We start from the raw sequence: 16518 nt of genomic DNA, 5'->3' as shown, positions 1-16518 counted from the left end.
CGAGGCCGCGGGCGTCCGTCTCGCGATTGACGCGATCTCGCGATAACCGTGACATTTCTCGTCTCCCCCCCCCGCCCCCCGCCGTGCAATTCGGACGAATTGCGCGCGAGAGATCGAGCGAAAATTGAAAATTAGAGAGCCGCGTCGTCAGATCCGCGGATCGGAACGTATTTTCTCGCTTGCGCGAAACACGCGTATTTAACAATAGCCTACGATCGAGTTTTGGTGGATGGTTCACCGTCGTTGATGCACCTTGATATGAAGTAGATACTGATATGCGAATGTTTTCGTTCACGCACACTGTCAATCCATCGCGCTGTCAAACGCACGAGCGCACGTGCACACATAGCTGTCGCGAAGGGACAGTACGAACCTTTTGCACATAGGTGAATTCGCTTGGGTCAGTCGTCGTCTCCAATGCTTTTTTTTTTTTTTTTTTTTTTTTATCGAAGATATCATCTTCGACTCAATCTCTCGAATCGACAGCGTTTTTTTTTCCGAAAACGCACGAGAAATCGAAACAAACTAATGGTAATAATGTAAATTTGCCGATTTGTCGGAAACTATTCTATAAAAGATCATGATTCAATTTTCATTTCGGTACTTTTGATACTCGATAATCGAACGTAATATAATGCGTATTGGAGACCCACCGGCTTACGCGCTGTCCTACAGAACAGAACGCGTACGCACGCACACGTGTGTTGCGCTGACGTGCCTGCCAATAATATGCGTGTGTATAGTAAGGCTATCCCGCCTACGTGTAAGTCGTACAAGTCTACACATACTGTTCGCCTATGTCTTGCGATAAAATACTATACATAGGTATATGCTTATGCCATTTATTGTGTGTGCCTTCTCCCCCATTTTCAACTCGTTAATTGTTAATGTCTAATTATATTACAATCGATCGAGTGCGCCGGCGGCCTTATCGATATCGATTTCTTTTTTCTTTTCCTTTTTCCTTTTGCGATAATAGCCAAATGAGATGAAATTTCCGTCTCGAATACATTTTTCTCCTCCATTATATATTCTCTCCGTTGATTCTCTATCAACTGGACGACCGCACAGTTACCTGTCTGCACGACAGTCCGTCGTTCGTCGATACGATCATGGACACGATGTAAGAAATAATATATATATATATATGTATATATACATATATATATACTTCCGCAATATGTATAGGAACTCGATAACGCGCGTCGAGGAAAACTCGTACGTCGATGACGTAAGTTTTCGGTTACCCCTCGTAACGATATTGCGTCACATTTTGCGACCTGCGTGAAAAACGTTTAATTCGCCGATGGATATTGCGCGCGTAATATTATGCCCGCGATGTATGCGAATTCCCAGCATGAGCCGCATTCGAGCTGGAATTAATAATCGCCGATGCGTAGCAGGGATGCTCAACCGAAACCTTTTTCGAAGCTATTGAAAATTAAACGTATACCGTACACATTGTGCGGAGGAACTTAATAAAATAATGGCCACACATCGTAATATAATTAGCGATGATTGAGGGAGAAGAAAGAGAAAGATATAGAGAGAGAGAGAGGGAGTATAGCATCAAATATATAAATTATCGAGGATTACGCAAAAACACAAAAAGGGATGGGTATCGATGGCTTGAAGGTTTCGCACGAGGAAAAGAAAATAAAAAATATTGCGAACGGAAATTTGTATTTGAAAATAGGTATCCATATATTTTAATAATATATGCTTAAGTAAACGTAATAGTAAATATATACCGAATAGTCTCAATAATAATATTAATAATAATTAATAATAATAATAATTAATAATAATATTATATATAATATAATGTATGTATGTTAGAATAACAAAATAAATCCTACTAGTAACTTAAGTATACTGCGTAAGGAGAGATGGTGATAAAAATTAATAGTACAATTAAAAGAGAAACAAAGCACCGTCATCACATCGGGGCGGCGTTCGAATTCGGAGCAAATTCGCGTGCCCCTAAGGAACTTTAGTCCGGAAACAATACAGCGACACACGGCTTGGCGTAATAAGTACCTAAATAATTATTGTACATCTGACATGTTCTTTTTTTCTTTTGCTGCCGGTTATTTCCTTACACGCGTTTCGCGCTATTCGTACTCACGCAACATCTGCGCGAATCCACGCACGCATTCACGCATGCACGCACCCATTCATATGCACTCTACAACATCCAATCGGAACGACAATTACCCTAATATCTTATGCTTTTCGTTAAAACTGCTTGCCAATTGCATACGTAGTGTCCGTAAATTATTTATATATACATATGTGTGTGTGTATATATTATATAAAATTAACGACGGATAAAATATTGTATATACGCTCGGAACAACCTCGACAGGATTACTTAACTCTTTGTAACTCTTTTAATACTGTCAACGTGTGTATTTTCTACTAAATGAGAAAAGGTAAAAAGAAATACATCTCTCGCGCGGGGGAAATTGACCGAAACTATCAACAGCTTCTAAAATAGAAATATAGAGCATTTTATTACGTCTACATTCGTGCGTTAGCTGCTGGAATCCTCACATTCGATTATTGCTCGTGCGTCCTCTATCTTTTATTGCTAATCGTATTTAGAATACTATCGCTCCGTCTAATGTTATGCAACGAAGAACGATCTCGCCATTCTCTATAAATATGTTATGCTATCGGTGCAAGTAAATATTATGCGTAAGCAATATTATGCTCGAAATGCATACATAGTAAGTATTATTGCGGGTTCTGTTTTCAATATTTTTCAAGAATTTTACCAAATCACTCTATTTAAACTCCATAAACTCTGTTATATAACATATCGTACGCGTACATTTCATTTCAAGCAAACTTAAAAGTGGAAATGTGCACATTTTTCTGAATTCTGAGATTCAAATTTTTTAATAATTTTCGAATTCATGTTTATATAAGGATCGATATACACTACATGTCTGCGTAAATCCTAGGACAAAAACTATTCATTCTTATCTGTCGTATAAGAGATTGATATATAATCTTTTTTACATGCTATTAAATAAAAAATCAATTTGTACGATAAAACTTGTGTTTTTCTTAAATGACTTTTGAACTTTGCCGCAAAATTTTCGAACGATAATGCATCTGACAATTTTTTTTTTCTGCGACCATATTTCGATCTCTTGCCTGTATGCTCAGCTTCGCACTCCAGATACGAGTAGCAAGAAAGAGACAGGCGCAAAGAGTGATCGAAAAGAGATGATCGCGATATGGAAATGAAATCCATTCGGCCGAAAGAGAGGGCGAGAAAGTCTACTTGTCAAACTGCCTTCCCTGCACAGGAATTCTAACTAGAGGAATTAATCTATTACTCGATATATGTGTATGTATTGCATCATGACACCTGGCAAGAGAATAAATCGCGCTTCGTATTTACAGGCGCTTCTCTATGTCGCATTACTCTAAGCTGCTCTACTCAAGATACACGAGACGCAAGAGTGTAACAGAATGGAGTATATAAGATATACTTAATCAGTGCGACACGAATTTGAGATTGTGTAACGTTCGTTCGCACTTTGTGTACTTGCATTATTCTCCTTCTCGCGATATTTTTATTACAACTCTATGTAATAATGATATAAATTACACAATGATTAAAAAGCCTCACGTTTCTCTATTTTATAAGAGTGTTCTTTACAAATATAGCGCGCAAATTATATATAAATTAAAGTTTGTCATGTTATATTAAAATAAATATTTAAATAAAACCAGTGATTAAAAATAAATTAATACGCTTGTAACTCGATGAGAGACTTTGAGTTGAAGCGACTTTTATATATATATATATATATATATATATATATATATATATTATTTTATATCCGTCCTGCTACGTTCGTACGTCCGTGATTCCATCAGCAGACTTTTCGCCAAACATACTGATGCGCGGGATTAGCGCGAAAACTTAAGAGAGAATTACGCTCTATATTTATCAACGAAAAATCTCACAACGCACGCGGACGGAAGTGGGTACCGGCGGAAACGCAATCGATCGAGCTCCACGGATTACTCCAAGAAATATTACGCTCAAGACTGGCCTGCATCAGGTTTTCGGATATCTTGACAAAATTATTCTCGCCGTAATTGTTTTCGCTTTACGCGGCGCATTACAGCAACATATCATTATTATTTTACGACGTTTCTAAGTATACAAACTATGTCTAAGCTATGTACAATTGAATTAGAACGGGTTTTTAGGAACTTTAGAGAACAGAAACTTACACACAAAAGTTACTACGAAACTAAGCTAGGACCCCCTTGACGACGGCGGGAATGGAGGATCGAGAGGGTGAATCTTTTTTTAGAGAATCTCCTAAATTGAATTATCCTAAGAATTATCTTTAATTGTCCTCTAATTTCCGGCTCACGGATGGTAATAAATAAGTGGAAATAAGTTAGAAGCAATCCCTAAAACAGGCGACAGGAGCTTTATACGATCTTAAACGATCCCTTCAGTATTTTTGGCTAAAGTCGCTCTTAAACAGAACGAAAGCCTAAAAGTGTGTATGCGTGTACACAACGAATACTTGTGGAAAATAATGCATACAAATTCTCCCTATGTATAATACAGTCCGACGTACAATAATATACGAGCCACGTGCAGTTTCTCGCGAGGATTCACGGCGAGGAGGTGAGATCGAAAAGGAATCGTAATAGGAAGGAAGCAGGGGAGCGAGAAAGATGATAAAATGTTAAACAAAATGTAAAAAGCGCTCGACTTAATTCAAGACACGTCACGGACCTTTTTTGTCGTCGCAAAAATAATTAATTCACACTCGATAGATGCACCAGTGACAACTGACCTGTTACGAAAATATCGCTAGACGATTTAATCTCTTCACTAAATAAAAATATTCGCATAATTCGTCATATCATTGAAAATCATTCACTGGGGCGCACAAAATATTCGTGATCGTGAAAACGGAGTTTTGAAACGAATTTCACGTGAAAAAAATTGGATTCCTTTTGAAATAAAACACATAGCCGCCATGAGGCTAAATGTCAAATCTCGCTCTGCTTCTCTTTTCTCTCTCTCTCTCTCTCTCTCTCTCTCTCTCTCTCTCTCTTTTTTTTCTCCATCCTGCGCGTACACGAGCCGTTGGATAACTTAAAACCTAGGTTAATTGGAACTTTGCTGATTGTACCTTACGCCAGCGATGCACGTCGCGTCGTGCCGCTCATTAATTCTCCTCTCGATTGCACTTAACGGCGAGATCGCCCATCTGTATCTTGCGTTCTGCGTTCGCGGCGTGAATAATTGCAACTATATACATGCACTTCCGCGACGCGTAGTAACGACGTATCGTTGCGTAAACGGGACGTGTCGTAAAATCGACGGCGGGCAAACTATGCGATCGTCAAAGAAACCTCGCGAGCTAGACTAACATCACGAGAACGGACGAGGCGAGGCGAGGGGCGAGGTGAGGCGGCGCGGCAGCCCGATTCTATCCGACACGAAGAACGCAATCATCAAGTCCGACGCCAAAGTGCTGTTCCAAAGATCGCGAAGTAGGTCGCGCCCGAATTTCCGCTCGATCGTCCTCTATCGTTGTTCGTTTCGCGAATGAGAATAGAATCACGCACGTGGGTGCCTAATGATTTTCCTTGTATCGAGGCAAAAGGAGCGAGTCCTCGCAAGTACGATTTCGACATTTTTCCCCTTCAACCTGTTCTTTGGATTTCATTTTAAACGCGAGGACGAGCAAAAAGAGCGCGCGAACAATACACAAGTGCCGTTTGAGCGTCACTGCCCAATTTATGATTTATCCGTCATGATGCGCGCGCGCGCGGCACATATATATTACGCGTTCGTAAATGACGCGATAACGCAGGGCGGTATTCGACGCACATTATGCAGTTCTCCGCGTTCATTATATTTTTACGATTACAAGGTTATACCCGGCGCGGAATCCTCCGATTGGCATCAGCGTTTTCCTTGTCGATCGATTCGACCGACTCGAGCGGATAACAGACGTGACGCGGAAAGAGTCGTCGTCGACGATAAGTCTTGGTGGAAAAAAACTCCTCGGCTGTTTACCACGATCGGGACGATAAAAAAGTGCGTAGCTTCGCGCGATTACGCGGAAAATTAGCGCGTATATAAACTCGCGAAGAATCGCGACCAAACCGCGATATGAATTTCAAGCAGCTGTGATTCATATACTAGTTTTTCCTCTCACCTTTCCTTCTTTTTGCACTACTATGTCCCCGCGACGATTATATGCGAATTGGCGACGGTATATTATCGCGAACTAATATTTTACATATTATTGCCGACGAGAGAATCAAGATAGCGCGAATAGAAAGCAAAAATGAGGATGAGCGTATTCGAATGATCAGCAATCGTTTTTAAGGAATAACGCGGATATACTCTAAATTCGAAATATCGATCTGTCCTTTAATTTCTGCCGCGCGTGCGACACGTTTTTTTTTGTTTCCGCTAAATAAAATTTTCACATTTTTCCTCGTTTAACGTGAGAATTTATTGATTCGAATAATTCTGATCTTTCACCTATCGCTCGATAATATTTTGTAAGCAAAAATGTTTTCTCTATTTTTCTCTAGATTCAATTTATATTACGAATTAGACGATTAAATTAATGAGTAGATTCACGAACGTAGAATAATGCCTAGGCTCGAAGAATCGCGTGCGGCGATAAAAACGGTGTTTGAGTTTCGGTTATAGAATTTAATGAACAAGAGGAAGAGTCGAATATTTAATTTGCGATATCATTATTTTAATACCGCGCGGACGGATGGACGGACGGACGCGTCCGCTGGTGTAACGCCGCGCAAATTTAATTAATCGTATTCCGGAATTTATAAGCCGCTGACAACATTTTTGATACGGTATTTGGAAACTTTATGATCCATTTGCCAAACGCCAACTCTCTAATCAGACTCGCTCAGAAATCGCGACAGAACTCTCATTTCAATGTACCCTCACGGCCGCCAGTCATTAACAGCACCGTCACGCGTAAATATTAATTAAAATCCCGTTTTCAGAGGAATACCGATTTGTCGGACGAATACTCTAATTAAAGCTACATGAATCGGGATCGGCGGTTCGCATGGTAGAACGAAATTCTCGTCCTTCTGTCCGTCGAATTGGATTGATCCGCGCGCAATACTTTGAACGTTATACCTTTCTCTTTTTACACGGGTGGAATAAAATAAATCACGCTTCTACTCGCTTCTATTCGATTTCAAATGAAAAGTCAAAGATTTATATCATTTTTACAATGAAATAAAATTTCTCTCACGACGATCAGTATTCCATTTTATCTCGAATAATAATCTTCGATTCGCGCGCGTCTACGTCTCCCAAGCGAGTATCGTGCTGTGCGTTTAAAGGATTTAATTAAGCGAAGCAAGCGCAGTTCCAAAAGTAAAATGCGCAAATGTTTTCCTAAACAATTTCTAATAACTCGGAATCGAACGGGACCGAGTGTTGCATTAAGTTTAACGCCGCTCGAGAGATCACAATTAAAATCACACACTCGCGTTCTCGAATCGAACGCCGCGAAAAACGGAGCATTTTATATCGCCGCGATTACAACTAAGATAGCGATGGAATGTAAGACGATACGTGACAAGTGCATTGCGTGTTAATAAAGTGGTTCGTGAAATATCACAGAAGTCGCACAGGAGCCACGATCATCGATCGAGACGTAGACGCGTCGACTTTCTTCCAAACGAAAAGAGAAACGATTGATACTCGCGAATCGGCTGAAAAGAACGCACGATAAGAATTTGAGTAATTGAAGAATAATTCGTATAATCATCACAACTCTAAGTAAAATCACTCAGCTACCATGGTCTACTAACCCTAGAATACTAAGTAAAATGCATGTCATCAAAGTGCATTATAAATGTGTGCTGTAATCATTCTTTCGTGTATCCCGAAATATTATGATTGAAGAGAGATTACGCTATTAAAATGAGGTTATTATTCCAAAAACAATGCCTTCTGATATGCGAAATTTATTTCCGAAACAATCTTTCAAATAATGTTTCTCTGAGATACGTTCTTGAAAAAAACGACAGTTAGCATTCTAGGGTCAACTTTTAAGGAATTATCTATTCGCGACGAGCTCGGATCGAAATTGGCTCGCATCGGCTATTCGATATCTCCCCATTCTTCGCGAGGCGATTCCTTCTCGATGCCGTTTTGCAGGCCTCCGCGCACGGAATGCGATGAATATTTCAGAGATCGATCGACTTGGAGCGACTCGGCTCGCTCGGCGGGAGGGGGAGGCCCTTGCGAGGAGAACGACGGAAAGTAAGTGGCTGCTAAATATACAATGCGCTCATCGAATCGCTTAAAAGGAAGAGACGGGAAAAGAGCTCGTCTTGCGTTCGCATGTAACCGCCTGCGACCGCGATAGCATGTTTATCGCTTTCGAGGATCCGCGAAGACGCGCGCCTGTTTTTCGTCCTCGCGTGTCGCGCCGAATTCAATTACTCCCCCCTGCGAGGAAATCAAGTGGGAATTACGTTTGTACCTTCGCCTTTGAAAAGTCGGACCGATCGGCTGTTGACGATGATAGTTTTCGAAAAAGAGCCGCTAGTCTGCTTACACATTCGTACGTGCTAATTACTTTACCTTACCTAATAGGAAAACAAAAGTATATATCTCGAATACTGGTACTCGTATCACTCGAACGTTGGGACCATCGCGAAAAATACGCAGGATGTATGCATATAACAGACATGCGAGATGAGATTTGATAGAATCTAAATAATTTTTCCTTTAAAGAAAGTGTTTGTCAATTTTCTATTGTACTATATTTTAATCTATAAATGATTAGAATAAGAGATTCCTTCGAATTAATGATTGAAAGAATTTTGCTTCGACTGTCAAAATATTTCTCACTAAAATTTCAAAATACTATGAAAATATTCAAAGATTATTTCGATGATGTTACCAGGAATGTACGGAAAACACATCTATTATTTCAAACATCCTGTCTTTGTCGCGGATACACGACGCCACATTTGATTCATTATTTGAGTTTGAGGCATTAATCTGCCTTAATTAATGATCGATATTCCGTTCGCTATTGAGCGGTTTGAATCATAACTGTGTAAATGTAATCCACGTGGGAACTTGACGTCTTCTCCACGTCCCGTACGTCCGAGTGACTTTTTCGAGGATTATAAATAAATAAAGATGAATTCCCGAGTATGGAATAAAAGACGGTATCACACGGAAACCGAGTCTCAACGTAATTACACTATCTAACTATCTTACTAAAGAATGTTAAATAAGAATTAGACTATATATGAATAAAAAAAGTAACATAGAATGGTGTGTCGCGTAATCAGGTATTGCACTGTCTCAATGGCCACCGCATCATCGCGTATTCGTTGCAACTCTTAATTTGTCTGTGGAAAAGTTGCGGAAACGTATCCGAGAAAGCTTGGCGGTATCTGCGGGAATTACGTGCTCGATTTTTTTTTTCTCGAACCCCTTTGCAACGTTCTATAAGCGTGCTTAAGGGATCGCTAGGGGACGAAAAACCTCCGGAGAGTGCGTTTCACGGATTCGTCGGATCGATGCATGAGAGACGGGAGACGAAATTGATCGATTTTATGCGCGATGTGCATCGCTCGTACGTCAAACGCGTCCACGATTCGTCGACTCGCGACGACGAAAGCGCGAGGGAAAATGATGTCGAGACCTTGGGGGAAAAAAAATGAGGAACGTCAATCGAAGAAGCCGCTAATGCCAGCGCACTCGTAACAGATTTTCTCTCTCTCTCTCTCTCTCTCCTTTTCCTCTTCCGAATTTTTTTCCTATTATAAATTTATAAACTGTCCACACCGAATCGAATTGCACCGCGTAGAATTTCGCTAAGTGGACGTTCCCTGCTTACCCCTCTTCCCTCCCCCGTCCCCACCCTCCCACGCGCGTTCTCAACATTCCCAACCCCCCCCCGTGTCAACTGTATAAAATATTCTCAATCGTATCAACAACAGTCGCATCGTACATCGTACAACGTTAGTACATTATTACAATAGTTTATAGTTAATCGTAATCAATATAATATTCACAGCATTTTATCAAAATCTCTTAAAAGCACCAACCGTGGCGGCTCAAATTCCCTTCTTCCCCCTTCCTCGTCCACTCCCCGTTTATTCTTGTCGTCCCCGTTCACTTTGTCCCTCTCCCTTCTTCTCTTTTAACGAACCACATCTCGCTCATTTGTGTGTGTGTGTGTGTGTATGTGTGTGTACGTGTATGTATATATGTATATATATATGTATATATATACCTTCAATAATTTATCGATATATATATACGTATAATTTATAATATATATATCTATATATATTTATATATTTATATGTATATAATAAGCTAAACGTTTCGTCTTAAAGCACTGATTAAACGAGGGAGCTCGTTATTAACGTGTCCCTCCCCCTGAACACGCGTTTACCAACCATCCTAACCAAAATCACAGGACTAACTAGAAACACACCGCCGGCTTCTTGCCCCGTCGCTCGATCGTTGGGGCCGATTGTGGGTGACGACGACGCGGGGAGTCGCGCGTCGCGCGGCCCGCGGTGGGTGCGATGCGTGCGGATCGTGACGCGCGCGATCAGGTGGACGAGAGGAGATGAGTGGTGTCGGGAAAGAATCGGGAAACGTGTCGGGCGGGAGCGGGACGAAACGTGCAGAATGACGTCGGAGGGACGCGTTGCGGCGGCAGCGGCGGCGGTACCGGAAGCGGGAACGACACCGTCGGCGTCGACGTCGTCGTCGTGGCGGCGTTCGCGCGATCGGCGACGACGACAACGCGAAGGCGTCGTCGGTCAACGGGGTGTCCCGTACGGTGATCGTCGTCGTCGTCGTCGCCGCCGTCGTCGTCGTCGTCGTCGTCGCCGGCGACGACGACGGCGCAACGGCGGTCTTTGCTGCTGATACTAAGGCGAACTCAATGATGCGGCGGTGGCGGCGGCGGGGCCTCTTCCTCGGAGGGGTCCACGGGGCTCGGGGACAGGAACTTGCGCACATATTTCGGGTAATGTGTCTTTTCGTGGGCCTTGAGTATCGTCGACCTCGAAAAGGTCTTGCCGCACAGCGTACACCGGAACGGCCGCTCGCCGGTGTGCACACGACAGTGGTCCTTCATGTGATGGCGCAGCTTGAACGCCTTGCCGCAGAACTCGCATTTGAACGGCCGATCGCCGGTGTGCGCCGGTAGGTGGGCGATCAGCGAGCCAACGTCCGGGAAGGACTTGCCGCAAAACTTGCAGAGGACGACGCCGGAGGTCGGGTCCGAGTGGGCCGCGAGTTCAAAGTCCATCGGCTCGATCGTACCCGCGGCGGGATAGTGGGCCTCAGGCGGCAGGTGCATGCCGGGCTCGAGGCCCAGCTGTGCCTGCAGCTGCAGGTGGGCCGCCTGCTCGCGGTACTTGAGCGACTCGAGGCTGTGCGAGAGGATGTGCCGCGTCAGCTTGCTCTGGTGGAGGAACGAGGCACCGCAGTACATGCACGCAAACACCCGCTCATCCACACCCATCAACTCCTGCAACCAAACAAACAAGAACATCAACTTCTTGTCTTCCCTCCGGCGCTCTGTTACCCCCGCGGGAAAGACTCGTCTCCGACTCTTTCTCTCTTTTGTCTATCTTTTTTTCTCTCTCTCTCTCTCTATCTCTCTCTCGCTCTCTCTCTCTCTCTCTCTCACTCTCTCTCTTTCTCTCTTTATTTTTATCTATTTTCAATTGCTGCTCTATTTTTCTCTCTCTTTGGCATTTCTCTTTGGCCTAGTCCCGTATGTTAAATATCCTAACGGCATATTTTAATATTAATTGTGCTACATACTGCAATAACGCGTGACAAATCGTTCGCCCAGGTACTACTCGATCCGCAGAATACATAGATATATTTATTTACATATATGTATATATACATATTATATAGATATATGTATGTATACGTATATATGCCGCAGCGCGTCATTTCTAAAATGCATGAGCGCTGTGGCTACTTTAAACGGATAAGAAAAAGATAACGTGTCTTTCCACCTCCCTCCTTTCGCTTTTTCTTCCTTCCCTCCTTCCTCTCTTCCTTCTTTTTTCCTCCCGCCCTCCCTCTCTCTCTCTCTCTCTCTCTCTCTCGCATTCTCTTTCTCTATGATAACTAATTCTTTCTAATGCATCTAAGTTTTTCGGTAAATAAAAATAAAAAAAGGACAGGCAAGCTCGTTCTCTCGACACTACTATAAGCACGTGTTACGACTAAACAAGGTTTTCTTTCTCTCTTTCTCTCTCTCTCTCTCTTTCTCTCTCTCTCTTTCTCTCTATTCTCTCTCATTCTCTATTTTTATCTATCTATCTATCTATTTTGACTTTCAGTTTTCTTTCGTTTCTAATTTATAAATTTCATTCGTTCGGAGGAGAAAGTGTCTCCAGCGTGGCGAGAAGTTGACGCTTCTCGGCAGCACACAAGACGGTATTCACAAGAAGTTGACGCTCATTTTTGTTTGGCGCGTCGCGCACCCCAGGCACATGTATGACAAACTATTTGAGTGTGTTACGATGTATATATGTATACAGCATGTTCCCAAGCTTCTACCACTTCTCAGTTATGAATTTTTTGACCAATTTGAAAATGTCAATAAAAATGTTGTAACTATAAAAAAATGTATAGATGGAGAAATTATTTTTATATAGCTGCTGATTTATATATAAGTAGAAATCAAAATTTTTAGCCATGTATTTACGTGTATGTATGTGTGTGTGTGTGTGTGTGTGTGTGTGTGTGTGTGTGTGTGTGTGTGTGTGTGTCTTTGAAAATAAATTTCAGAAATAAACTTTGATTCGCGAAATCTTACTGTGGAAACTTCACTTGTACAAAAATATGTAATATTGATGATATTTAAGATATTAATAATGTCAAAAACTAAACGAAAATATCAAATTTATTTTAAAAAAAGATCGAAAATGGTCAAGAAATCCATAAATAAAACAAGCGGTGATAATTACTATTTGTATACATGTATATACATACATATATATATATATAGAGAGAGATAAATATATATGTATGTGTGTGTGTATTTGTGTGTGTATGTGTGTGTGTATGTATGTATAAATATATATAAGTAACAACAGATATATATATCTATACGGACCCATAACAATATATATATCCCCACAGCCTCGTTCTTAACCCGCCCCTCTCGTCCCTCCTCCCTTTTATTATACTTATACTTGCAGCCACGCCGCATAATTTATTCGTCGTAGCAAAAGGCATTGCACTCAACCAAAACGACAAATCGAAATACAGATATTACAAAGTAACAAATGGTATAATGAATATGTCAATAATATTTGCCTATATATATATATATATATATATATATATATATATATATGTATATATGTATATATATAAGTATATATATTTTGCAAAAAATATATATGTAAATATATATAGATATTTATACCACAGTGTGTATAAACGATATGCGATGTACATAACGTATGTGTATATATATATGTATATATATTTATGTATATATATATAAATGTAGTAAAAAACAACCATGGCCAAAAACGAAGGTCAACTTCTTGACAGTGAGCTAGCAAGACAGGCTGGCAGGACGGGAAAGGATGTTTGGCTTTTTTTTTTCTTTCGCTTGTCAATTTTTTCGTCTTTCTCGAATGATAGATTTTGAGCGCACTCTTTTTTTTCAGTTTTTCCCTTAAAGCACGTGGAGATGGAATTCACGGATGGAAAGGATCGAGTTTGTACGATCAGCTGATGTACGCTTGGCTCGCGAGCTGCACGCATAGCAAGAAAAATGCTGCGCAAAAGGAGCAAAAGGGGAAGTGATACAGACGTGCGAAATATTGCGTCTAAATTAAACGTACAAGTTTCATATTAATTTAGTTAATTAAAGACGTTCAATCTTCATTTCCTATTAATTTTCAATTAATTTTTTTCAATATATTTCATGCCTGTTTCGATTATCTAGTTCTAGTAAATTATCCGATTTAGTGATTAAACTAATAAATTAGAATAATCTATTTTGATCTAATAACATTCGTACGTCTGTAATTTGGAACAATGGATAAAGTAAAATAGATAAACGGCAGAGAGTAAAAACTGTAAAATTAATAATTAAATAGAAATGAGAGAGAAAGATAGACAGATAGAGAGAGAAACAGAGAGAGAGAGAGAGAAAGAGAGAGAGAGACGCACAGAATGTGTATGTGTCTGTACGTTGAAAAGATAATGGGATATGCACAAGGAATGTAAGAGATAGTAAAATAATTTGGAAAAAAAGAGATATATTTGCCACAGTAGATGAGCATGTGTGTGCATGTTTACTTGCATTTATTATGTCTAGATAAAAATGACTTCTCAAACTCGTATCGAGTATGACGTACGAATTCAAAGTCGATATACCGAAGAAGGCTAAATATCACAAATAAGTTTCTGGGAATGAAATCTTTTTGAGCGATATTAATAATCAGGAAATGTACGTGAAAAATTGTCCTCATGTTCATTTTTATGATATCTCAAATGTAAATCAACTAGCTTAACTTCGACCTTTGTAAAGAAAAACTTCAAAAAAAGTTTGACGTAACTTTTCACGAATGTACAACAGTCTTTATGTAAAATCGTTAAATTTCTCTACATGTCAAAATCTCTGCCGCGATATAACTATGAATATCTTTACTATTCTTCTTTCTTACTTTTCTTTCTCTCTCTCTCTCTCTCTCTCTCCCTTTCTTTCTCTCTCTCTCTCTCTTTCTCTCTCTCTCTCTCTCTCTCTCTTTTTCTCTCTCTCCCCCCCTCTCTCTTTCATAATTAAAAACGATATTTACGTTATATCGCGCGAAAAGTTGTGACTGTATATTTCGTAGTATAGTAATCAAAAGTTATATCAAGATTACTTCTGAAGTAATGTTTTGTCAATGAAAATTACGACAAGAGCACCAACGTAGCTGATAAAGAAATTTGAAAACGCTCTCGCGTGTCCAGACGTTAAAAGAACTCGATCATACAGATTGACCACTGTAGGCGGGAGCAATTTGTTATATATCAAGCGCAATGGAAACGAGCGAGAAATTCTGCGAGATCATCGATCCTTCAGACACCGCACGGACGGCAATTTCGTTAATGACGCGACAATTCTATCAAATTAGCGGGGGAGAGCAGCAAACAGCAAAGCACTTGGGCACATGCAAGAGACCCACATGCAAAGTGAATTCGGCGCACACACACGTACGCGCGTGCGTGCGCGCGTGTCATGCGTATGCGATTATCATCGGAACTTTCGGAAGGTTGAAGCGAAGTACATACGTTTATCGAGTACGTATCGACATCGGTACATACGTCAAATTCGCGTTCCATCTTGACCGAGTAGTATCTCACGTTACGAACGATCTGCCGTGACTTGATTATAATATAATGACGTAAATACGATACATAATGCATCGCAATGCGTAATTGCAGTTGCAACTTGGAGGGACTTGGCGCAGCAGTACATCGTCGTCTCATCCGCAACGTGCCACTCTTGGCGACGATTGCGGATGAGCGAGACGACAACGGTTATCAATAGTATATGTATACATAGGTATATATATATGTATAGAAATGCAGAGCAAAGAGAGGATACGAGAATAAAAAGTAGTCAATAATAAATTGGAAATATGTATATATATATATATATATATAGAGACGACTCGCCGGAAAAAAGGGAGACTCACCGGATCTGGTGGGAGTCTATAGTCTGCGGATATCTCGCTGCTCGCGCTACGCTCCTCGGTCGACCTTTCCCAGTCCATCTCTTTTTTCAGGGACTGCAACAGAAAAGAGTGCCATCGGGTTTACGTCCAAGTAATATATAAATGCGCGATATCGAAATCAATGTGACAGATAGCGTCAAAATTGTCATCGGTTTTCCTTTGCGTAATAATTGCGGCAATAAGTCATCGATGTTTTAAGCTGATCACCCACAAGAATCTCTCTCGCGGAATTACTGACAGAGTTTATGTGGGCGCGAAAGCATTCATGATATATTTTTTTTTAAATTGTAACTTCGTGAAAGAAAATCGACATTAAAAAATATCGAATTTTAAGCTTTATATCGATCTTTGACGTCAATTTTTTAATAAATTTGGAATGTAAGTTTAATTGTATATGTCAATCTAATATATGACAATTTGACATTTTATTTATACTTGAAGCTTACTTTGTAATTCGTATCAATCTTATTTGAATAATCTGTTAACGCAACCGGGCAAGCAGTATATACATCGATGTTTTAAGCTGATCACTCACAAGAATCTCTCGCGCAGAATTACTGACAGAGTTTATGTTGGCACGAAAACATTCATGATATATTTTTTTTAAATTGTAACTTTGTGAAAGAAAATCGACATTAAAAAATATCGAATCTTAAGCTTTATATCGACATATCAACATCTTTCTATAAATGTATCTTAGAATCTTTG

At 40.4% G+C, this 16518-nt stretch overlaps 2 protein-coding genes across 6 annotated transcripts in view; both read right to left on the bottom strand.

The window, feature by feature from the left end:
- Positions 1-16518, bottom strand: part of LOC105258198 (protein bric-a-brac 1) — a 71605-nt gene that overhangs the window by 15167 nt on the left and 39920 nt on the right. For all 5 annotated transcript variants that reach the window (XM_025414278.1, XM_011269322.2, XM_025414275.1 and 2 more), the window contains exon 3: positions 15772-15864. In XM_025414278.1, coding sequence (XP_025270063.1) covers positions 15772-15864 — 93 coding nt within the window. The remainder of the gene's footprint in view (positions 1-15771; positions 15865-16518) is intronic.
- Positions 10409-12107, bottom strand: LOC112639634 (zinc finger protein 628-like). Its single transcript, XM_025414279.1, has one exon. It carries the CDS (start codon positions 11595-11597, stop codon positions 10980-10982), a length of 618 nt encoding a protein of 205 aa, XP_025270064.1. The 5' UTR covers positions 11598-12107; the 3' UTR covers positions 10409-10979.

Source organism: Camponotus floridanus, unplaced genomic scaffold, assembly GCF_003227725.1.
Source record: "Camponotus floridanus strain SB8 unplaced genomic scaffold, Cflo_v7.5 scaffold8, whole genome shotgun sequence".
Taxonomy (NCBI): domain Eukaryota; kingdom Metazoa; phylum Arthropoda; class Insecta; order Hymenoptera; family Formicidae; genus Camponotus; species Camponotus floridanus.
The sequence above is the reverse complement of the archived record's forward strand: the minus strand, read 5'-3'. Positions and strand labels throughout refer to the sequence as shown.